The sequence below is a fragment of the Condylura cristata genome, unplaced genomic scaffold (assembly GCF_000260355.1).
Source record: "Condylura cristata isolate star-nosed mole 26May11 unplaced genomic scaffold, ConCri1.0 scaffold00027, whole genome shotgun sequence".
In the NCBI taxonomy this organism is placed as follows: domain Eukaryota; kingdom Metazoa; phylum Chordata; class Mammalia; order Eulipotyphla; family Talpidae; genus Condylura; species Condylura cristata.
Window position 1 is genome coordinate 15515181 of NW_004567128.1, and position 23944 is coordinate 15539124.

At 42.2% G+C, this 23944-nt stretch overlaps 1 protein-coding gene across 1 annotated transcript in view; it reads left to right on the plus strand.

The window, feature by feature from the left end:
* LOC101636003 overlaps window positions 1-23944 on the plus strand; it is a 79823-nt gene that overhangs the window by 42057 nt on the left and 13822 nt on the right. Inside the window, 4 exon segments of the mRNA XM_012730246.1 lie at window positions 9754-9925; window positions 10462-10543; window positions 12063-12200; window positions 15207-15429. Coding sequence (XP_012585700.1) covers window positions 9754-9925; window positions 10462-10543; window positions 12063-12200; window positions 15207-15429 — 615 coding nt within the window.

Sequence of the window (23944 nt, forward strand, 5' to 3'; positions counted from 1 at the left end):
GGCTGTACTTTTAGTACCTTGGGGCAACCATTTTGGAAGGGATCCCAAGCTAACTAGACAGGCTATGTGGAAAGAAAAGGCGCTCTGTTTTTATTGGTCTCTCTCCCAGCTGAGCTGCAGACATCATGAGGCAGAGATGAACTGTTCCTCTATTACTTATCCAAATTCCTGACCATGCGATTTTCATATTTACTAATAACACTAAATTATTACTTGTAGCACCTACACTTTGGGGTAATTTTGGAAACAACTACAGCTTTTGTATGTCTAGTTGAGAAGGTTTACTGATTGTATTAAGAAGATATGAACTCTTGAGGCACTGATAAGGGCCTCAAGAAGAGTTTGATAAGGAATTCTCAGATGGAAGAAAACACTAAGATTAATACAAGAAAATGAAAGTATTCACCCTCCTCCTACACTCCAGTCTAGATCTTCATCAGCTATATTATGAGGTAAAAATAGTGAAAACTAACAAGAAGTTATCTAAAAAATCTGAAATTATTCAAGAAGAGTATTTGAAAAACTAATATACACTATTATCAACACTATACATCACCTTGAGTATATATTAGTCTTGTAAAATTAACGGAACATGAACCTATCACGATTAGTAATACATTAAAAGCCATGTATTCAGCACATGAAGCCAAACTTCTGTACTTTGAGAGTAGAAGTGGTTTTCTTTGCAACCATGAATATAATTAAGAGTATTAACAGAACTTTATTTTACCCCATTCTTTAAAAATGTCAGTTTTTATGTATGGCATAATTCCTACAGAATAGTACAGTAGTAGTTATGTATAAAATTTATATCTGTGTATATATATGGTTATGCCCGTTAATTTAAAATTATTATGAAATATATCATGCATATAAATCACACATATGGGGAACAAAATGTGCACATGGAAATTAAAGAATAATAAAATAATGTATACTCATGGACCAACCACCAGCTTCAGAAATGGACTGCTACCATCCTTTTAGAAGCTCCCTGGATAGCGTGTCCCTGAACCTCCAGGTGACCAATATCTTGGATTTGTATAGATAATTAGCTAATTAGCTACACTGGGCTCTTTTATAAAAATATAACTACATGTAAATATATTTGTTAACAATATGTTACTTACTTCGTCCTGATTGGAATGGTCGACGGAATCATACTGGAAGGCCTCCCTGGTGGCACAAGAGGTTAAAGTGCAGCACTATGAAGCTATCCGTAGCCACTGCAGCACGAGTTCCATCCCCAGCCAGGGAGATCCCCACATGGCACAACAGACCTCTCCTGTCTCGCCCACTGCTCTCCTCAGCAGTGTACAGTGTATTTCAGTTAATCTGCCTGCTCTGCTCCCCACTTTCTCTCTGGCAAATCCTCTTACCCTCCATATCTCTGGTCTGTACCAGAGTTTTTGTACCCAAAGATAATTTTTTTTAAAAAGAATCATTCTGGATCCTGGATTCCTGGATACAGTGATTCTGTCACTGAATTTTGTGTCTTGGTCTAGTCATCATTTTTACTGATGATGAAGACTTGGTTATTTTGAACATTTTGGTCTCAGGACTAAGATTCCTATAAGCTTTCTTTTTGTGTCTCCTGGTACATATGCAATAAGTTCTCTAGGGTACATATCTAGAGGTTACTAGATCATAGGTATCTGAGTGCTCAACTTTATTTTTCCAAAATGGATGAGTAGTTGGATTTCAGAAATAGTCCAAGTTGTGAATGAGTATATCCACGTCCTTTTACGTATTAGTCAACTCTTGTTATTATCTGACATTTTAATTTTGTCAGCTGGTTGTGTGGAAATGGTATCTTATGTTTTCACTTGCATTTTCCTGAATACTTAGGTTCAGCATCTTTTCATATGTTGTGACACCCATAAACACATGTTATGATCACATGTGAATTTCCTCTGTGGTAAAATGGATGTATCCCATCATCAGTAGACATTCTTAAATATTGTAGCCATCAAATAAGACTTGATGTCTCATGGGGTAAATCTTCTTACTTTATATATTTGTCCCAGAGTGTTTCAGTTATATGGTGATAAAGGATTGGGTATTCTGGACATTTTGATCTCAGGAGTAAGATTCCTATAAGCTTTCTCCTTGTATCTCCTGGTACCTATGCAATAAGTTCTCTAATTCTTTCTCCTCCTCCTTCTTTATATATCTCTACACAATTTTTAGAATCAGCTTGTCAAATTCTACATTAATCCTATTGAGTCTTTGATTGAAATAGCACTGACTGTATGGATCTATCTGCGAAGAACGGATATCTTGATAATACTGAGTCTTCCAAACCAAGGATATGCCAGATTTCTTCATTTAGTTAAGTCTTTAATGTCTGTCTTTATAGTATTACAATTTTCCCATCTTTTGCTAGATTATTCATAGAAATATTTACTCCCATTGCTACTTTAAATGGTGGCATTAAAAAAATACATTTTCTAAGTATTTTTTTTTCCTGGAATATAGAAAATCTATTTTTAAAAAAGATTTAATTTTTATGTAGACAGAACTGGGGTACAGGCCAGAGGTGCAGGAGTGGTGAGAGGATTTACCAGAGAACAGAGTGGGGAGTAGAACAGGCCGACTGATGACGAAGCACACTGCTGAGGGGAGCAGCGGGTGGGTCAGGAGAGGTCTGCCGCGCCATGTGGATCACCTCCGGGGCCGGGATTGAACTCATGCTGAAGTGGCTTTAGCTTCTTAGTGCTGTGCTTTAACTCGCTGTGCCACCAGGTAGGGCCAAATATCCACTTATTTTTATATTTTGAGTTTGTATTCAGCAATCCAGCCAGTCTACTGTATCAACTCTAGTAATTGATCTGTAAATTTGCTTGACTTTTTTGCAAAGGACATTATAATCATCTATAAACATTTTTTTTAACTTATAAATCCAAAGACCTTTTTCATTTTTGTTCTTTCTGTACTGATCAGAATCCCTAAAATAATGTAGACTTGCATTGGGCGCTGTAGCAGTAAACTAAGTACAAGCAACCTGAAAATTTCAGTGGCTTACAGAAAAGTGTGCTTCTTGTCCATATTGGGCTGGCTATAGCTTCCACATCATTTTCATTCTCGATTCAAGGTTAAAAAGGCATCCCCTACCTGGGGCATTATTGGAAAGTCAAATATGGCAGAGTCACACTGTGATTCTTAAATCTTTCTTCCTAAGTGGGGTGTATCACTGCCAATTTCCTTAGCCAAAGCAAGTCTGTTGGCCAAGTCTGATGTCAACAGGGTAGAGATGATATATTCCTAAACAAGGAGGATCAGCAAACATTTTGAGTGGTAATACAATCCATCTCAGAGGATGTGCTCTTAATATATCACCAATAGGGGTGCATCTTCAAAAGTGTTTGAAGAACATTGGCTTAGAAGAAGAAATCCAGTTATCCCTTTTGAGTATTTTGACTTTATCTTTCTATCAACTCCACTTTCTGTTAGTGGACTGAATCTTTTCTTGCACTGATCTCTCTTTACATTTCTCCAGGTTTCCTGTTTACCCCTCTGGTAATGTCCACCATTGTTCTTATTCAGGCCGAGTCCTTCACTTTCTTCAGGCTGTGAAGAATTGATTTCCTCACTGCAATCTGTAGAGTGTATGTGGTGTCTGGACCACCCATCTATGTGCCTTTTTACATCATTAAGCAAAATAGAAGAATTAAATGAAAGATAAAGCTTTCCCCTGCTTTCTTCTCGTAAAGAAGAAAATTCCTATTTGGTATGATTTGGTAGGTCATTTTGTAGACACAAACAAAAACAGTGCCATGACTATACATTATTGGCAACTTAGAGCAGTGGCCAGGCATGCTTGTCCCTGTATGTCACTGATGGAGTGAGAATGTATTGTCTTCAGGTATAACTTCCATTTGGCGAGTCATCTTATTTATTGTCAATGTCGATCTCTGACCACACCGATGATGTGACAGGCAGATAGAGGACAGAGAATCTTTGCCACCTGTAATTGAGGTGTTGTGATTCTCCCATTCCACTCACATGCCACCCCAAAGTGTTAGCCTAACACATCACTATCCCTTTACGATACTCCCTTCACTTCGCACTGTATATCCTAATCAACTCAAATTATGTGATTTGAGTATTGCCATTAGATCAGTGAGCCTTTCTGTTTCTTATCCTCTGGGATAGCCTGTCTGATGTATATGTGTGCCCATGTATAGTCTACCAATTCATTAAGAAAATTTCCTACCACGACAGTCCCTGTTCTGTAAATAGCTCTTTGATCCATATTAATTACATTTATTCCCCCTCCCCCAAAGGCTCTTTGAAGGCAGCAACAGTTTTTCCTACTTCCCTAATATCTTTACTAGCAGCCGGAGTTGGACATAAAGTGAGCATTTAATTAATATTTATTGATGGACTTTATTGAGTTGGCGACCTACAAGAATAATAACCTTACTGTTTGTATTGACCCTTATCAAATTTTCTAGGGATATTTCCAGCTATCAATGCCTATACTTTTGTAAAAGTATCATTTTCTTTCATGTACCATATTCCAAATAATCCTTGATCAGTGTGTGTCTATGTGTGTGTACACATGCGTGTGCACACGTATTTGTTGACTGAGATGAGGGGAGTTCGGGGAGGTTTATGAAGGTAACTCACGTTCAGTGTGCAGTTCTGTTGTCCTGTGCCGCCTGTCACTGTGCCAGAATATTTTCATTCATAGCATCATTTAAGTCATTATAAAAGTGGTCCTCAAACTTTAGTGTGCTATGAGTCACCTGGAAGCTTATTAAAGTGCAGATATCTGCATCCCACCTTCAGAGTGATTCAGCAAGTTGGTTTCAGCTTAATCCTGGAGAGGCAGAGACATCCGGGGCACAAGTAGCACCACAGGGCCCTCCTTGGTGGCGCAAGGGGTTAAAGTGCAGCCCTCTAAAGCTCTCTGCAGCCACTGCAGCACAAGTTCGATCCCTGCCCAGGAAGTGACCGTCATTGCCTGGCAGACCTCTGCTGTCTCACTTGCTGTCCCCTCAGCAATATATTTCAGTCCATCTGCCTTTTCTGTTCTCCACTGTCTCTGGTGAATCCTCTCATCCCTGCACCTCTGGCCGGTACCCCAGCTTTTGTGTGCATGCATGCATGCATAAATAAATGAAATTTTAATACAAAGTAGCACCACAGACCAGTTTCCCTTGAGATGGCTTGCCTTTTGTGCTCCTGTGGCTGTATGCACAGGTTTTGGCTATTGTCTGCTTCCTGGGAGGGGGTATGCCTTAATCTCCTGAAAAAGGGGCTCCCATTTGTCTGGGAGTAAGAAGGTAGTGAGGTGCTTATACTTTAAGCCAGCTAGGGGATGAGAGCACCAGCTGGGCATGGATCTGGGCATCAGTGCTAGTGGACATTGTGATTTGAACCCCAGTTTTCTGGGGGGCTCTATCCCAGGGCACTATCTCTTGGGCTAAGTTCCCAGGGAGTTCCGTGCCAATTTTTTTTTTTTTTTTTGCCATCAGAGGTAAAGGTGTAGGACCTGAAGAGTAGGCAGAGTGATGGTTGGGAAGTTCTCATGATGTGGGGGTGAGGAGAAATAGCAGAATATCAGCTTGATCATTAGCATTACTTATATGGATTAAAAAAAAGAATTTCTGTGTTCTGAGTTTGTGCCTAGATATTTTAATCCTTATAATCGGCCTCATTACCCATGTCTTCCATGTTAGAAATTCAATTGCAAAATGGGTAACATCAAAAAGGAAATGATCAAATTCATGTTAGAAGTGGGAGGTGGGTTGGTAGTTCCTGAGTTTCAACCTTCTTTCCCGTATAAAAAACTTGACTCGATTTCAGATGTTTTCATTGTCTGCTGTTCACGAGCTTACTTTTAAGACAATGCTGACATTAGTTATACTTTAGTATAAAACGCCCAACAACTTTTCATGTCCATTTTCCCCTTCTTCTTTGACCTCAGGATAATTAAGTGTCTTTTTCTCCCAAGAAGAAATGTGAAGCGTGTGGCGAGCCTGCTGGCCTACTTGCTGATTTATGGGTCAAGTCTCCAGTTATTACAGACAAAATTTGAAAGTCTCTGATTAAGAAGCCCTGCTGATTTAAGGATCTCGCTAGAAATATGTGCATAATGAATTATCTACAGATAATAATTCAAATTGTCCCTAGGTGATTTATATCACTCGCTTTTATTAAATTATCCATTTTCTGAGGGATAGTCAGGTCTGCACAAAGTAAGATGTAGGGATGCACATAATATTAGAAGAGGTTGATCAGAAAACAGTCTTACTGCAGAAGAGCATTTACTCCAAATTTAAAGCTCATTTTCACAGGGCAGCGAGTATGTGTGTGATTTAAACAGACAGTTTTCCAGAAAACTTTCTTTCGTACATATTTGTGTACTTGGCTTATTTAAAAATAGTGTTTTTTTGTTTTTGTTTTTGTTTTTTTTTTGCATAAAGCTAACCATTTTCTTGTGAGTGCTGATTGAGAGGAGCAGGATAAAAATAATCAAATTATTTCTTGGGGAAAAAAAAAATGGAAACATTAGTCTTCAGGGGCCATTTTTAGCGAGCGCATGGGCCTGACAAGGCATTAGTTAAGAGGATGTGTCACACTTAAATATGTGGGTTTATTTAACAATGAAACAAGTAGATATATAAGGAACCTCGCTCCAGTACTCAGAAAGACCTATTTTTCTTTCTTTCAGGGATAAAGATTATTTTTTTTCAATCTCTCTTTTTTTATGTAACAAGAGGAAGTCTTCACGAAATGCATCGATATTTAAGGAGGCAGGTTGCAGGTTCAGAGAGAGCTCCCCAGATTGTGCCCTCCCTAGGGACCTGGGGAGCCAAAATGGGGAGAGGGTGATGGCTTTGAACAGGGACTAGACCCATCTCTACTCCAAAATCTGGTTGAGGGCTGCTGTTGAAAAAGCAGCTGGAAATATTCAGGGGGAGGAATTTAAAATAAGCACACCAACCTTCTGGAAGCTCATCGATGGCTTCAGCTTCAGCTTCTCCATGTTTGATTTTTCAGGTTATTTTAAAGTTTTCCTACCTCAGGCAAGGTGATTTATTATTATTGGGACTTTATATAACTCTTTATTTTTGCAAAGTGCTTTACAGTCATTTTTCTCTCCTTATTGTGTGCTGTGCCTTCTCTCTCACCACTGTAATTGGTTTTGGGGGAGGTGGCACTTCCTTTCCTAGGGAAAAGAAGATGCTGCCTCTGATTGCAGGCCCTTTCTGAGGTTTTACTTTTGTTTTTCCTTTGCTTTTCTCCTTTTGATCTCATCCCCTGCAGCCTCCTGTCACCTCCTGTTTCTTTGCTCCTCATGCACTCATTTTCATCCCACCTGTCCTCAAATCCGCACAGCCCTCTTGCTCGGTCCCGCATCCCAGCTGGATCATTCTCTCGCCCCTAAGCTCCAAGTTGTCAAGAAGCAGCTTGACATCTGTCCTTCGAAAGTGGGCGTGCCTCTTGTGTGCTCTTGCTGCTGAGGAGCCTGGATCCCCAGGCACAGTGTGATGCTAGGGATGGGGGCTTGAGACCAGAGTTACCCCCTCCACTATTGAGGTCTTAAATCAGCAGAAAGATTAGTCCATTAATCCTGGGCCACGGATACAATAAATAATAACAATTCCCTTTTGCATACAGATATTCATGTTGAGTAGGATGACTTTGTCATTTTTGAAGGTCAGAAATAGTGAAGAGTAGCCGTTTCATGTACTTCAAAGTAAATGCTAATCACATGTAACCTTAGAGCTCATCCACAGGCTGCCGGGACTCCAGGACAGCCTGCCCTGACACTCCCCTCCGGCACCAGAAGGCAGGTGGTGTAAATTCTTTGATAACTTGGTAGCCTACCAAGTCCTTCATGTCACTTTTCTTTGGTCCCTGTTTGCTGTGATATGGGAATACTTCCAGTTACCCTTCCTCTCCACTCATGTGGTACCCCTTCAGCTGGGCCACTTGCTACTCCTGTAGCCCACGGGATACTTCCCTACACCCTCACGCTCTGCCTCTCAACCCTAACTAAACCCCTGCCCTTAGGAGAGGTCCAGGGTTGGGGGCTAGTTGGGAGGTAGGGCAGATCGTCACCTGGCTCTTCATGTTTCTCCACCCTGGGGGCTGTTGGGACTCCCTTGGTGAGCTCTGCCTCTCTAAATTTCCTCATCTCTGTCAGCTTTATGGTCAGTCTCTCTCGGTCTGTGGCTGTCCACTGTTTTTTCTCCAGTGGGCATCATCCGCTGATCCCAGTGTTTCCATCATCCTGGCGAGGCACCACCACACCTATTAGACAACAAACCACCTCTGTACTGTCAAGCTGTGTGTGCATCGTCACTTTTTCTGTGACCTTCACCTATACTCCCTTCCACTCAACTTCATGGGCTCTCTACAGTGGCCTGACCTATGTGCATACAGTCCACTCTGACTGAGTTTTCTTACTGTATTCCCCTCACTCATGCACCCTTCACACCTGTTGGTCCTGTTGGTCAACCTCAAAGGTGAGCTCCTCACTTGACCCACTACTTTCTCCTTACATAATATCTGCTCCCTCCTGTTTTTCCTTTGCTACCTAGCTTATATTCAGTGTTTGTGCCAGGACCCTCAGCATCTTCGTTACATCCCTCTGTCAAATCCACATTCCAGAACTGTATTGGATGGATCCAACTTATGCCGTTTGCTTACATCCAGACCCTCAAGCGCTGTGGAGAAAATCACACCACTGGCGGAACTAGTGATCCTGACTAATTCCACCTGACGCCAACTATGGAGGCACCTAGAAGCCTCTCCCTGTTTGTATAGTCACTTCAGCCCGTCTCAGACTCCACAGGACCCACAATAAATCTCCACTCTCACCTTATCTGCGGTCACTCTCTTGCCAGTTTGGTCTCCGCACAAGTACCTTGGTTCTACCTCACCAAGGACACAAGTCATAGGTGGGGCGGGGTGTAGCAGCACACACGATTTCTGTCTGTACCTACACCCACGCCTACACATATCCGCACCCTCTTCCCTCCTTCCAAATTTCAGCCTTTCTACTCTTAACGAGCCTATTCCACAGCAGCTTTCTCTTTCCCCACCCCCTCTCTCATTTTCAAGCTAATCTTAAAAGGACCATCTGTACCTACCACCTTCTTTTCCCACCTCCCCTGGACTCTTTGACCCACCACACTCCTGGCGTTTTCCTGTGTTGAAATATTCCTTTCTTTTGATTTGGCGACACGGACACATTCGCTTTTCCTCTTACCTTCTCAGCCACCTTTTCTCAGTCTCCTGCTCAGCCTGTAATTTTAATAGTGGCGATCCTTGGGACTCTGTCCTTGGCAGCCGTCTGTTGTTACTCCTTCGATGCCCCGGGGAGAGCGTACAGATACTCACGACTTTTGTTATCTCCAGCTTGCTCTCTTCCCTCTGGGGGTACCCACATTATGCTGTGTTCTCTTTCACTTTGTTCTCCACTGGCTTTTCTTTCCCTTCATCATTTGGTGTGGGATCACTCTCTGCCCCAGGGCTGTAGCCAACACCTAAGTATTTCTAACACAACCTCCGCTTTCATTATCCGTTGACCAAATAAAAGTGGATTGTTAACAGACTGCATCAGTGGCAGTTGACATGGTATGTGCATTTGCAGTAAGCTCCTGGTTCCAGAACTTACATTAATTGACTTAGTGGTGATTGTTACAGACTAATCTTGACTTCTTGAATGAAATTTGAGATTCCAAATCCAGAAAAATCTGTTAGGTTTTAAAAAAGGCATCTGAAATTCTTCAGTGCAAATGAACATATTTGAGCCTGTGCATAACAAGCAGAAGGAGCCTGAGACTTATTTTGGGTTACCCAGTGGTACTGAGATGTCCCCCTGCTTCAGTACAGCTTGGCGACAGATTAAGAAAATGAGTTATGTAGTTGTCCTCAACCAGCAAATCATCATAACCAGTAAAATGTATGTAGTGCAGAAAGAGTGTGTGATTTGAATATGGTGTATCAGCCTTGCAAATAGTTACTCCCAGAGAGAGTTGCAATTTGCTGTATGTCAAATGGATGGTAAAATGACTCGATTCATTCAGTGCACGATCTCTAAATCTCTTGGGGGAAGGAAAGGAAGGCTTGAAAATTCTTGGTTTTATACTTCCATTTCAGTTTGTAGAATACGAATTATGATAGGAAGCCCCACCCCCCACCCCCCCGGAACTTGCTCCACTGAGTAAGGCTTCTCAGATGATGTTTCCAGTTGATGAGTCTTCTCTCGCTAAACATGTTTAGCGAGAGGTACAACACACTTTGAAAATGCCTATGAAAGGAATTTAATCATAGTATAAAGACTCCTGGGGTGAGCATGGATAGCACAATCCTGCCCTGTTCACCATTCCAGGTTTCTTTAATATGTTCTGCACAGTAACACTTCATATGGCAGTGAGGATGCTTGATTTGGGCATTAGGATGTTTCTGATCTCCCAGGAAGCTTTTCTGCCTCAACAGGTGGCAAGCCTCCATGGCTGTCTTTGATGAAGTCATTTACCTTGGTGCCAGCAGAGGAATAGGGGGAGAGTGCACCTGGAAGGTAGGCATCGGATTATGCGTGGTTTGTGGAGTCAGATGATTATTGACGGTCAGCCTGGAGAAGAATTAGGTTGTATGTCCTTTACACAAGGCTGCTGATCTGCCTTTCTGGAAACAACGGGAATCAGGGAAATAAAAGGAAGGGGCTCTTTCGTCTCTGTGCCTTGCCACGTCCAGTGTGTGCTTTGCTCAGGAGAGACTGTAAAACAAATTCTGATGGGCATTGTATATATGCGGCCAAGTTTGACTGAAAATTTGCACACTAATATCTGTTCATCTGCCCCACTTGGGGCAGTATCTTTGAAAACCACAGAATGCATGCTTGAAACGCTAAACAATGTAACACGTGCGGCCTGCGCAGTTGAGCCTGTGTTAGTTAACTTTTGCTGCAGTAGAAACTTAAAACTTGGTGGCTTTTTATAGCAATCATTTCTGCTGCTTTCAATTTGGTGGGCTGCCTGGCGGGTCTTCTGTTCTAGGATGGCTCTACTGATCTCTGTTGGTTTCCTTCATGAGTTTGCAGTTACCTGCAAGGTCCGCTGGTGGCTGGATAATTCAGAACAACCTCACTTATGTTTCTGGAACTTGGCGAACTGTTGGCTGGCTGTTTGCCAACTGTGGTTCCTCTTCATGTGGTATCTGATCTTCCAGAAGACTACTTGAGACTTGGTGGCCTTGACATTAAAAGCACAGCAACAGAGTCAACCCTTATATTTAAGGGATCTATAAGCCTTGCTTGGCTGATGTTGGCTATAGTCCCACTGGCCAGAGGAATCACGCAGCTCAGATTCAAGGAATGTAAGAAAGTACTCCCGACCTTGATGGATGTTGCAGGGAAGACCTGCAACATCAATATTGTAATATTGTAAGGAAGTAGGGGTTGGGATAGGTTATGGGTCATTTTTATAATCTACCACAGAGCCAGTTAGAAGTGGCAAAGCATTTTCATGAGCCTTAATCCACACTACAACCATGTGAGAAAGAAACTGTGAATCCCATTGTATGGATAAATAACCTGGTTCAGAGAATCTGAGTAGCTTAATTACATAGATACAAGCTATAGCATTCTTATCCTGCATTACAGCAGCCCGAATTAAAGCAAAACAAAACAAAAACAAAAACAGGGAAACCCCCTGTTGTCCTGTTAGCTCTGAAAGCATGCTCATGGTACCTCAGCTTGGGTTTTCTTCTTTATCCAATGGTTCCCACTTTTATGAAAAGCCACATTACTGTCTGACTCTTGTTGAAATTCAGATTCCAGGGCTCTACCAGTAGTTCTATTTCATCCAGTCTGCTGAGGATCAGGGGTGTGCAGGCCCCCACCCCCACCCCCAGGAGACACCGAGGCAGCTTCCTCTGTTGGAAAGCCTGGCGTGTAGAATACTGGGGAATCATAGGAGGTCCGTTTTCTTACTGCAGTAGAGAACCCAGACACCACCGTTCCTTTACTCATCTTTCCAGATCCACAAGTTACAAGAACTAGGATAACATTTAACTTCCTTGGGCCTTTGCCTTGACAGCTACAGAATAAGGAAAAGAAGAAAGAGCCCATAGGGTCGTGTGAAGAAGAAATGAATCGCCTCAGAAGCGCTGAGACTGGGGCCGTATATGCGCTGTGTGATTTTTCTTGTGTCTTCATCCTGAGACCCATTGATAAAGCAAGTCTAAAAGTGGAAAAATTGTTTCTAGAATGCTTTCCAGAAATGCACTGGCAATGTCCATAAATGAGAAATGATGGTCAAATCTTCGTCAGCTCTTCAGAAAGCACACAGCCCTGTTGGAGGGGCGGGGGGAAGTTATCAGATTCCTCAGAATCCTAAGAATCATGAGTGGACACCCTGCCAGGCCTGGAAGGCAGCAGCTGCTGTCATTAGAGGCCAGCTCTATGCACGAGAGGCACAGAACCCCGCCAGTCTTTTCCAAGTTGCTAAGAACATCTGGTGTCAGCACTATTGTGTGTATGTTTTCAGGCTCTGACAAAATGTATCATGATTCTATATAAGATGTAGCCTTACCCAAGTCAGTTGTGTCTTTGTGGACAACAGCCCTAGAAAATACTTCCTTATAATAATTTTGAATGTTCAGATCTAAAATATGGCATGGGAATATGTTATTTCCAGAACTTACCAGATATTTCAGGAAGCTTTTGTGTTAAAATGATGCCCAACTAGCTTGTTTCTTACAGTTTCACCATTTGGGCACTTTTTTTCCCTGTATGTTATGCTGCTTCTCCCATTTATGTCTCTATCCAGTCTGTTTCTCTTTTCTCTTCATAATGCTGCTTTGTAAGTGTCATGGTTTTCCTTCTTCATTCTTTCTTTCCTGTTTTAAAAAAAGCCAAAGTGCCCTTTGTATCCAGACAACCAGACGCCAGCTGAAAATGTGTGCCTTTATTCCTTTTTATGGTATTTGAGCCCCATCTGTGGTCGTCGGCTGTGCCAGTAGAGGGAGCACACCTCCCACATTAAACTCCACCGGAGGTGCTTGGGTGGGGTGTTTTCCCCTCATCTGTCATTTTTGCTGCAGTGAGATTGTAGTTGGAAGCTGGTGCAATACAAAGCAAAACTCCTCATCTTGCCTAGACTGGAGCACATACTTTTCTGACTCATGTCAGCAATGCAGGGCTCAACAGCAGCTGGTCTAGATAAGAGGTAGCAAAAAATAATGAAGGTTGGTGCCCGCATGTGTGCTGGGTGCCATGTGTTCTGTTTTTGAAAAGTTAGCAGCTTCGTTCCAAACATACTCCTTTCCCCCATCCTCTCCTTCCCATTCTCCCTTTCGAGTACCCAGCCCTCATCTCTCTGCTGTTTCTCTTCAGTGTCCAGCCTCCTAACACACAGCAACACACACTTGTCTAAAGACCTCCAAATTAAGTTAAGGCTGGTTAGAGCTGCAGAGAAACAAATGTCAGCCAATACCAAAAGCAGGAGGGCCCAGGCTTCTAGAGGATTCACGTTGGGATTTGGGGCAGCCCTTGTCTTTGAACAGACTGCTGTCATTTTCCTTATTGTTGTTGAGCTGACATCTCTTACGAATGGGCTCCAGGCATGGAGAATTTAACTAAAGTTACCAAATGATGCTGTCAAGCAGCTGATTTGATCTTTTTCATCAAATCAACCAGCTGTTTTAAGTCTTTTCTATGTTGGGGAAGATGCGAGTGTCAGCTTTTGAATGAATTAGTGGTCTGTATGTTGCCTCTTACAACATTATGTGCTTTGGAGTACCTGTTAGATATTTAGTCTATCAAAGGTCCATTAGAGTGAGTGGGGATACTTTAGGAACCCCACAATTTCCTGGGTCCAAGTCCTATTCTGTAGCATTAAGAATCTTTGGACTTAGGTCTTGGGAGTTTGCATTTTTAAACAGTTCCCCCAAGGTGCATCTCATGTACCTGACCCTTGGGACCAGACTTAAGAAATTCTTTGATTTTTTTTTGATGGCATCTTGCCTGTTTCAGCTTTCTCCCCATCCCATTCTGGAGAAAGAAAAGCTGAGGGGCCATGCACTGGGTGAAACTTTAGGCTGGGAACAAATAAATCCAATTTATTTTATATTTTTCTGAGTTGAGGGCTGGAATTTTAATTTGTAAAAAAATAATTCAGAAAAGTTCATTTGAGCCAACAACTTCTCTTGGGGAGGGGAAGCCTACCACTTGATTCTGTTGATAAGCAAGTAAAGGGTGCTTGTCCTGAGACTCTTAGGGTGGCATCTTGTGGGAGAGAAACTGTAACCAACCTCTCTGTTCTTCCACATGTTTAAGGGTCGTAATATTTATCCTGTTGTCTGTTCTGTACCAAAAAGCCAAAATACATAACTGCTTTGAATGAGTTCGTGTAGAAATGTAATGATTTGACTGATTCCATGATGTTGTCCACGTTTGTAGGGTGGTGTCACTGAGCAATGGATCCTCTTCTTGATGTCTCTAGATTAGATCATGACATCAGGTCATTGAGAAATCAGCTTTATTTGTGAATTGATTGGCAAGGAGATAGGAAATAAGCTCAAATCTGCCTCTCCAGTTAACAAAGAAAATGAGGTCATATGGGTTTTGGAGACCAGGGTCGAGAACAAAGGAGTTAAATTTTATTGATTCAGAAGTGGGTCAGGGCAAAGAATGGACTTGGCTGAAGTCTGTTGTGAGACACGAGGCACTTCATGCAAGAAGTGTGTAGAGGCTTATCTTCAGATAACTGACAGTTTGAATTTCTGTTGGTACACTCCTGCCTCTGAGGGTAGCCCCCGCCGCCCCCCTCATTCCTAGCACCCTGTCTCTCCCCTGTGTTCTCAATCTCCAGCCCACCTTGGTGCTCAGCTCAAGGTCACTTGTTTCTACTTGCTTAGGCACTGCCAGATAAACTGTGTGTGTAAGTCTAAACATCCACGACAAAGTTCGGTAAGTTTTGTTTCTTGTTTTTGAGAATCTGAGACAAGTCCAACCGTTTAGCCTCTGTTTCAGTGGCAGTCACGTCTACGTGTCACCTGAAATCAATTCTCCCTTTGCCCTTAGTAACAGAACCCTCATTCTAGTCAAAGTGCACAAAGACTGCCCCAGTCCAGTTAAAGGCGGCATTTCCCAGCCTCCTTTGCAGAGAGTCGTGGCCAGGGAACTACATTCTCGACAGTAAAATATAAACAGAAATGGTGCATGGGATTTCTGTTTAAAGGCGGTGGACTCATTCAGGAAGAATCCTCTGTTGTCTTTTGCTCTTGATCCTCCCTGTCTCCACGGGTATGGGGCAGGACAGCCGGAGCGCCCATTTAATCAGTGTCTGCAGACAGCCCCCACCTACCTCTGTACCATCAGAAAGCCCCAGCGCATGCTGTTTGAAATGCCCATGACACGAAGGTATAGGAAGCATTCCTCGTATGTTGTGTGCACACAAGCAGGTGGGTACCCCAGAGAAGCTGTGGCTGACTCTCCTTTCCCTTTTCTTGGGGCACGTGGAGGGTCGATGCCTGCCCTGGCCTGGGAGGAAAGCAGACAACCGGGCGCCCAGCCCAGAGAAGACACCAGGAGGCGTTTGCCTCCTGGGAGGGGTGGGTTTGCTGGAGGCCAACCTTGAGGATGAAACCCATGCTGAGTTGGCAAAACAAAAGATGGAACTGAGGTTTCTGATGTCTTTGTGGCACTATTCCCCCAATCCTGGGCAGTCCACCTTCAGATTATTTCCACATCAAAGAATAAACATGGCATGTTTTTTCAGTTTTGTATGTGGCTGATACCCTAACTGGGAGGCATTGCAAACCTTCTACCGTAAAGCGTCTCAGACTTTAGCCTGTATCAGAATCTTCTGGAAGACTTTCCAAAAAACAGACTGCTAGGCCCTAACCCCACAGTTTCTGGGTTATAGGTCTGGAATCTGTGAATTGCCTTTTTTTCCCCCCTAGTAAGTCCTCAGTGTTTTTTTTTTTTTTTTAACTTAATGATTTATTTATTTATTTTAAAGACTTACTTATTTATACAGAACCGGGGTACAAGCCAGAGGTACATGGGCGGTGAGAGGATTCACCAGAGACAGAGTGGGGAGCAGAACAGGCAGATCGACAAAGTTCCCTGCTGAGGGGAGATGATTTTTATTTTTAATTCTTTTTTTTACATCATTCTTCATTTTGTACAGTTTTCCATCTCAGTTTAGTCCCTGTGTGCCATCGCTATAGTCCTGTGTCCTCTTCTCACCCCAGTTAGGTCCTCATTAATGCTGTTTGGCCTGGGACTGTGTTTTGTAATCCACATTCTTTCGTGATCATCTTAATTTTAAGGCAGTTTTCTACTCTGATCACTTAGGATCAGTGTCGGTCAGCTGATACCTCATTTGATAAACCCTCTCTTAGTAAAATGAATGTACATGCTCTATTCTGTTGACTGTGAGCCAAGTCACTTGTAGATTACTTGGTGCACGAGCTAGTGCCATTCGGTTAGCCATGCCTGCTGTCTCTCTCCCTGCTGCTAATTCCTCTCTCAACCTCTTAGCCAAAATATGCAAACAACTTCCAGAGAAGCAGCTTACATTCCACAGGGAATTCCTCCACGCTCACTAGTTCATGCTAAGTTCAGGATGGAGAAGAAGAAAGTGTTCCATCCTCCTCACTTACGTTGGGCAAATGACCTCCGTGCGCGTGTGCGTGCATGCATGTGTGTATCTCTGCTGGGAGACAAAACCTATGTAGGTGGTGAGGGCAAATGTTTTTGTGCTCAAGGACTAAACTTCCGGGTGGAGAATGGGACTTCACTGGGGACTCCTACCCCCAGCGTCGGCTCGCCCTCTGTTACTGGTGTGTGCTAGAAGCTGCCTGTCTTTGCATCTTCAGGGTGGCTGGGTTAAGTCCATTCATTGCACTGTGGCCCTTCCCACTTCCGCTGTCCTTCTCCAAGTTCCAAGGAAATCCTTTCTCTATTAATATCCCCAAACCTTTTTTCCTAATTCCATTACACGGTGTACTTTGGAGTCAGTCCTTCCTGACTTTGAAGCCAGACTTGACTATTTACTTGCTCTTGGAGCTTCCGCAGGTGACGGAGTTTGATAAGATTCAGTGACCTCATTTGTGAAAATGAAGCTAATCATGTCGCCTGCATATGGTTGCGGTAGAGAAGAAATTAGGTGATGCTTATGAAGGACTCAACACAGTCCCCAGCCCCTGGTTAATGTCCAATACACTAGTCTGTAGCTACAGTAGTCTGTTATGACTAATGGCAGCAGCTCAAGTCACTGAAGAAAACTTCAGTCCCAGTATTATACCAAAAGCATGCACCACAAAAATAAAAATGGACACATTGACTGTCATCAAATTACAAATTTTTGTTTGGCAAAAAGACTTCCTTGTGATGAAAAAAAGTCATCAGTTGGAAGAAACTATGTGCAGATCATATATTCAACAAGATTCATATTCAGTATAAAGGACTCCCTAAATTCAGCAGTCAGAAAACCAACAGTTCAATTAGAAAATGGACAAAACACTTGAACGGAAACTTCACTAAAGAAAATATATGAATGACAAATAGGCACACGAAAGTTTATTGGACACCTGCAGCCATTCGGGAAATGCAAATTAAAATCATGATAAGATACCACTATATTCGAATGGCTAAATAAAAATTACTGATAATACTGTATTCAGGTAAGGCTGCAGAGATACTGAATTTTTCTTACATTCATGGTGGAAAAATGGCAGTTTCTTGAAAAAAATAAATGTACACTTATACAATGGAGGAATCATTATGATCCAGCAGCACCATGGAATACTACTTAGCAATAAAAATGACTGTTGACACACACAACAACTTGGATAGATTGTAAGGGCATTATGTTGAGTGTCTTAGTCTTTTTGGTGTGCTATAATAAAATAGTATAGACTTGAGTAGTTTATAAACAACAGAAATTTACCTTTCTTGGTTCTGAAGAGTGGGAAGTCCAAGAGCCAGGTGGCAGCATGTTGCTTTGGGGAAGGCCCCCTTCATGGTTCATAGCCTTCTCAAAATGTCCTCACGTGATGGAAGAGGATGAAGGGAATCTCGGTGGGGGTCTGTTTTATAAGAACGATAATTCCCTTCACGAAGAATTCACCCTTTGGGTCTAAGCAACTTCCAAAGGTCTTAGCTTCTAATACCATCATCTTCAGGGGTTAGAATTTCCACATATGAACTTGGTGGTGGCGGGGGTGGGAGGGGGTGGCTGGGCACAACATTGAGATCATACCACTGAGTAAAACAAGCCAGTGTCAAAAAGCTACATACCTATGATCCCGTTGGTGTGATACCCCCTAAATGGCAAAAAAATGGAGATGAAGGCAGATGAGGGAGGGAAGGTGTGTCTAAAAGGCAACATCACCACTTTGCAGTGATGGTTCTGTACCTTTATGGTGGTGGTGATTGCATAGATTCACGTATGTCATCAAATGCCATAGAATTAAGTGAGACATACAAACATGAATGTATGCAGTAACTGGTGAAATCTGAGTAAGAGCTAGTGTTTAATATGTTGTATTATGTCCATTTTCTGGTTTTCCTGCTGCATGATATTTATATATGATGTCACCAGGCAGTAGCTGGGTGATGGGTTTATTGAGTGAAAAGTAATCTTTAATAATATTGATTTTCATGCTGATTCATTGGGTTAAAGCTATGTTCTGAAGAGACGTGATTGGTACTGGATTTTTCTTAAGACAATTGCTAGGTTGAACTTTTTTTCTTTCTTGAGCTGGCTGTATGTCATATTACCATCAGCATTGTAACATTCTGGAACAATACAGATTATTGAGTGGGAATAAGTTTTTTTTTTTTTTCAAAAGGAATTTAGTGTTGAAATTATTTGTAATCATAATACATCTTCCCATTACACAAATGTCTGTTTTCTCTGGCCGGCTTTAAGTTCTACTCAGCAGTGATAAGGTGACTTTCGTAACACCTTCCTAAGCATGATGAGTTAAGAGTGGATGGCAGTAGCAGACAGTGTTAAAAGTCACTCAGAGATGCAGCCAACATAGGAACCCCTTAAAAGAGGAGCAGAACGAAAAAAAAAGGAGCAGAACGACTCAGCCCTTAAGCAGTGATCTTATTTAGATGCTACACTTCAGCTGGGAAGAGATTTTATGACCAACTCTTAGAGCCTTAAAGATGAAGTCTGTAATATAAACATCCTAGAAGGATTAACTCTAACAGCACAAGGCGGGCTTGGCACATACTGCCATGTATTATTTTGGTTCTCTTCGGCATGAAAGACATTTCCATAGTCAGCGTAACACTTCTGTTTATATGATTCTCATCTCCAAAAGTTTTAGATGTGAAACAAAGCTGTGTAAAGTTGATTCATGAATCTTAATGTCTGTGTTAGTTCACAGTGTCTAGTGAGACTCTGGGTTTTAGACTGGACTTTGTTCACTTCTTTCTGACGAATTAGAGCTCTTGTTTTAGGACAGGAAAGAGTTCATTTGCATTTGCTCTGTCTTGTCCTTGCAGGAAGAAGTCAGCGACTCGGAACCACTACCCATTTGCCTTCTGGAATATCACCTAGGATAGTTTAGTTATATTAAAATAAGGCCATGAGTAAAGAAAGTAATAAAACTCTATCACTGCTCAGCTTTTGCTAAACTCTGTCGCCAAGCCTCTATGTATACTGTTCTCTCTATTTGGAGGGCTCTTCCTGCCTTCTCTCACCGCAAACTGCTTCAAGGCTTTCTAGTAATTTTTTACTCATCTTTCAGAACTGCAAAATTTACATCCTAGAGGAAGTCCTTGATTGGATCAGGTTCCCCATTACACTTTCTTGGCATGCACGGGCATTCTCTCTCATAGTATTTATCCCAGATGTAAGTATGTAAGTCAATAGTTAATTTACATATTATGTCTTTTCTACTACACTGTAGAGTCCACGGGGACAGAGAGGTGTGGATTTATACAGATGACGTACTTACCTATAGCCCCATTACCATACAGGCAGTGTTGCTCAGTAGTTTGTTGAATAAAGGAAAGAATGAGTGAATACCCAAGTAGAAGTGGAGGGGTAGTAATAGTGGCAATATGTAGCATTTGTTGAGCATGTACTGTTCATAATACTAGGAATTGAGTTGAATGTTTTGCATATTTATGCCACTCACTTCTTACCCCAACCCTAAAGTAAGTGCAATTCTTAGCCCCATTTAACAGATAAGAAAACTGTAAAGTCAGAGAGTTGAAGGAAGGGAGTTGTCCCAGGTCACATAGCTGGTAAGATTTGGGGGTCACAGAACAGCTTTTTTATCATTCCTTTATGTGTCTTTCTCCCTCCTCTCTTCATTTCCTACTTGTACTCACCCTTTTTGTGTGGAGAAGATTCCTGATGGTTATGTCTGAGACAGTAACTTTGTTCTGGACGTTTTTTGAGGACATTGCTCCCTAGGGAGAAGCTGCTTCTAGAGCACACATTTGATTGGGTGGCCAAGGGCAGATGGAATTGCCTGATTCAGGGCTTCAGCGCATCTCTGAGGCAGTCTGTGTGTGTTTGGGTGATACGCTGAGGCAGGTTCAAAAGCTCTCTTCTGCTCATTCCAATATATATGATAATATTGTACTTTCGTTACAGGGGATGTTTTTTAGCCGAGGGTCTGAAAGTTCTTTTTCAATCTATCAATTTCCAAAACACAATATGCTTTTAAATACTGACTCGTCATGCTACTGAAGATCAAATACGAGGGCAGCAAACTGCCAATATTTAATTGTTTTTCACATCTGACTCATGGCCCTCCCCACATCAGTGCCAGCAGTGCTTTCATCGTGACTATCACGGTTACAGTTTTAAAATATACGGCACATCCGAGCAGGCACCAGTAGTTTTCTCAGTGGCATTTGGAAGTGTGTTAAAAATATGCAGCTCGACTTTTCACCCCCTTCACACCCTCTTCGTTTCCCTTTCAGAGAGCTCAGAGGGAGGCATAGTGGGAAGAAAATCAGCCCAAAGAAAGGAAAATAGAATCCCCCCCCCCACAGAAAACAATGTGCATAAACAAATCTATTGTTCTTGAGTCAGGTTCTGAGTCTCACGCCTGCCTTTTTGTGTCTCTCATGTTATTTTGGCTTGATGGTGACTTTCCATTTAAGAGTGCTCTTTTATCGACCTCCCTCGCCGCCTGTCTCCATCCTCCTCCTGTTCCACTTGATGCTCCGGCTCCAGCTCACTGTAGTGTCACTCCTGGTGAGCCTCCTCTCCCTTCAGCAAACTCGTTCACTTTATTGGGGTCCCTTCCTCACCCCCACTCTCTGAGCTTCCCAGATGCTAGACAGGTCTTTTCAATTCCAAAATATTGTTTCTGAGCCTGGACCCTGATGGTTACCTAATTTTATTTTCTTCATTAAATCCCTATGCGTTTTATTTTTAAAATCTCTTCAGGTTTTTTTTTCTTCTTTCTAATTGGATTTCCAGTTTCATGTTTCCTGTCCAGAATACATTTGGCAGAGGGTTTTCTTCATTTCTTTATTTTTCTTTCATACTGAGTTGCATTGGCAAAGCTTTTCAGCCCGGCTTTGGCCTTCAGCTGGGTAACCGAGGCAGAGTTTAAGGCAGTGAGTTGGAGGGCAGGTGGAAGGAGTTCAAGGCCACGCTCAGGTCTGAACTTAATCATCAGAATCTCATCTGTAAAATGGAAATAATGATATTTCCAGGCCTGCTATCTCAAATGAGATAAAATGATGTAAAGACACTGCAATTGTTTCCTGCTTGGGGGATTTGAGTCTTTGTGGAACTTTTATTTCCATAAAGAAAGAGGCACCTTCTTGCCCATAGTACAAGGGCAAAATAAAATGATATAAAATGTTAGCTTAAGCATCAGAAGCTTTAGAATTTTATGACATTCTTCAAGAGGTTCGAATTAACCTCTTGTTAATACCTTGGTGGGGTCCTCCCAGTGGTGCAAGAGGTAAAGTGCAGCACTATGAAGCTGCCTGCAGCCCCTGCAGCACAAGTTCGATCCCCAGCCAGGGAGCTGACCCACATGGCACAGCAGACCTCTCCTGTCCCGCCCACTGCTCCCCTCAGCAGTATATTTCAGTTGATCCACTTCTTCTGCTCCCTACTTTGTCTCTGGTAAATCCTCTCACCACCACCCCCAACACCTCTGGCCTGTACCCCAGTTTTGTATGTATAAATAAGAAAATATTAAAAAAAACACCTTGGTAACCCTGACACGGAGAATGTCCCTTGTATCTGTATCTCTCAGGAATAGCAACGGCCCCAAGAAAGTTGTGGAGGAAGGGCAGCATATGAAATTTTATTTGCAATATTAAAATTAAATTAGAATTAAAAGACATCTTAGGTCCTAGGATCCAGAAAGTATCATTCAAATTTCCTATATAAAGGTGGAATCTTATTTTCATCACTCACTACAGGTTGTCATCTAAGCTTCGCATGACTCCTTTTAGTCGTCGGTCCTTGCCATTAAGAGAAACAACCCCTTTCACTGCCACATACCTAGGTTTGTGCAAAGTTGCACGTATTGTTCACCCAGTGACTCCCACAAGTCCAACTCTTGCCTGGAGAATGCTTGGATGCTTGCAAATGGTTTCTGGATTACCCTTTTCTCGAGGCTAAAATTCCTATTCCTTTAATGGTTTCCCATAATTTGGATTTGCATGCTCTTCAGCATGCCAGACCACTCCATTCGCCAGTGTTCTCTGTACAACAGCACCCACTGGGTGCAGCGCTCTGGACCTGCACTCACCGTAGACAGCGCCATGTCACCAGGGAGGCTCACTTGCCTCGGGAATATGGGTGCTGCCTGAGGTTTTTGAGCACTGAATTGCAGTTTATAAAACTTAAGCAAGAACCAATCAGCTCATTTTCATGTGGATGTCAAGAACTTCCATCAACCTACTAATTTTCAGTAAGATGATAGCGGCCTTTAAGTTAAAGTATTGATAATGAATTATTGTTCTGTAGAAACCAGAGGTCTCCATTCAATGTAATTGGAACCGTGGGACTACTTAAGTTTATGATAACCCATGTGTCATGTTTATGCTAAAGACAGTTCTTTTTTATGATTATTTTTAACCTTTATTGAGTTTTTACTCTGCTCTCTCAGCATGTAAACACAGCTGAGGTTGTGTAATTGTTGCTATTTTATAGATAAGGTACCCAGGCACAGAGAGGTTTATTAATTTGTCTAAGGTCATCCAGCTAGCAAGTGGATCAGAACCTGGAAACTTGAACACCAAATGCTACACCTCCTTACCTAGCCAGGCAGTGCATAAATGGAAAATAGTCATGGTAACTGGTAATTTTTTTTGCAAAAGAAAAAATGTGAACAAGACTGTCTTAAGTTCCTCTTTCCATGTTTCCCAGTTCTTTTCCATGGAACGTTGGTACCTTACGATAAACTGGAGTCGAGGGAGTAAGAGTTCCTGTTTTTTTAAAAAATATTTATTTATTTATGCATACAAAGGAGAAGGGACGGTGAGACGCTTCACCAGAGCCAGAACGGGGAGCAGAACAGGCAGATCGTCAAAGTACACTGCTGAGGGGAGCAGCGGGCGGGTCAGGAGAGGTCTGCTGTGCCATGTGGTCACCTCCGCGGCAGGCGGGGATGGAACTCATGCTGAAGTGGCTTTAGCTTCTTAGTGCCGTGCTCTAACCCGCTGTGCCACCAGGGAGGGCCCCCTCTTTGTTTTTTGTTGTTTTTTTTTTTTCCAGAGATTGGCATCAAAGTTAGGCATCAAAGTTAGGTCTTCTGACATTTTACCAAAATTCCTTGGGGAGGGAAATTACTCATATTTCTAAATCTTTGTTCTCTCTTGTTCAATTTAGATAACTTCTATTGATCAAAATTCAAATTCATGACTCTTAGGAATCTCTATTCTGTTATTAAATATGTCGTGTATATGTCTCTTGCGATTTTTCTGTTCTAAAATTTCTTTTTGTTGTATTTTGACTTATTTCCA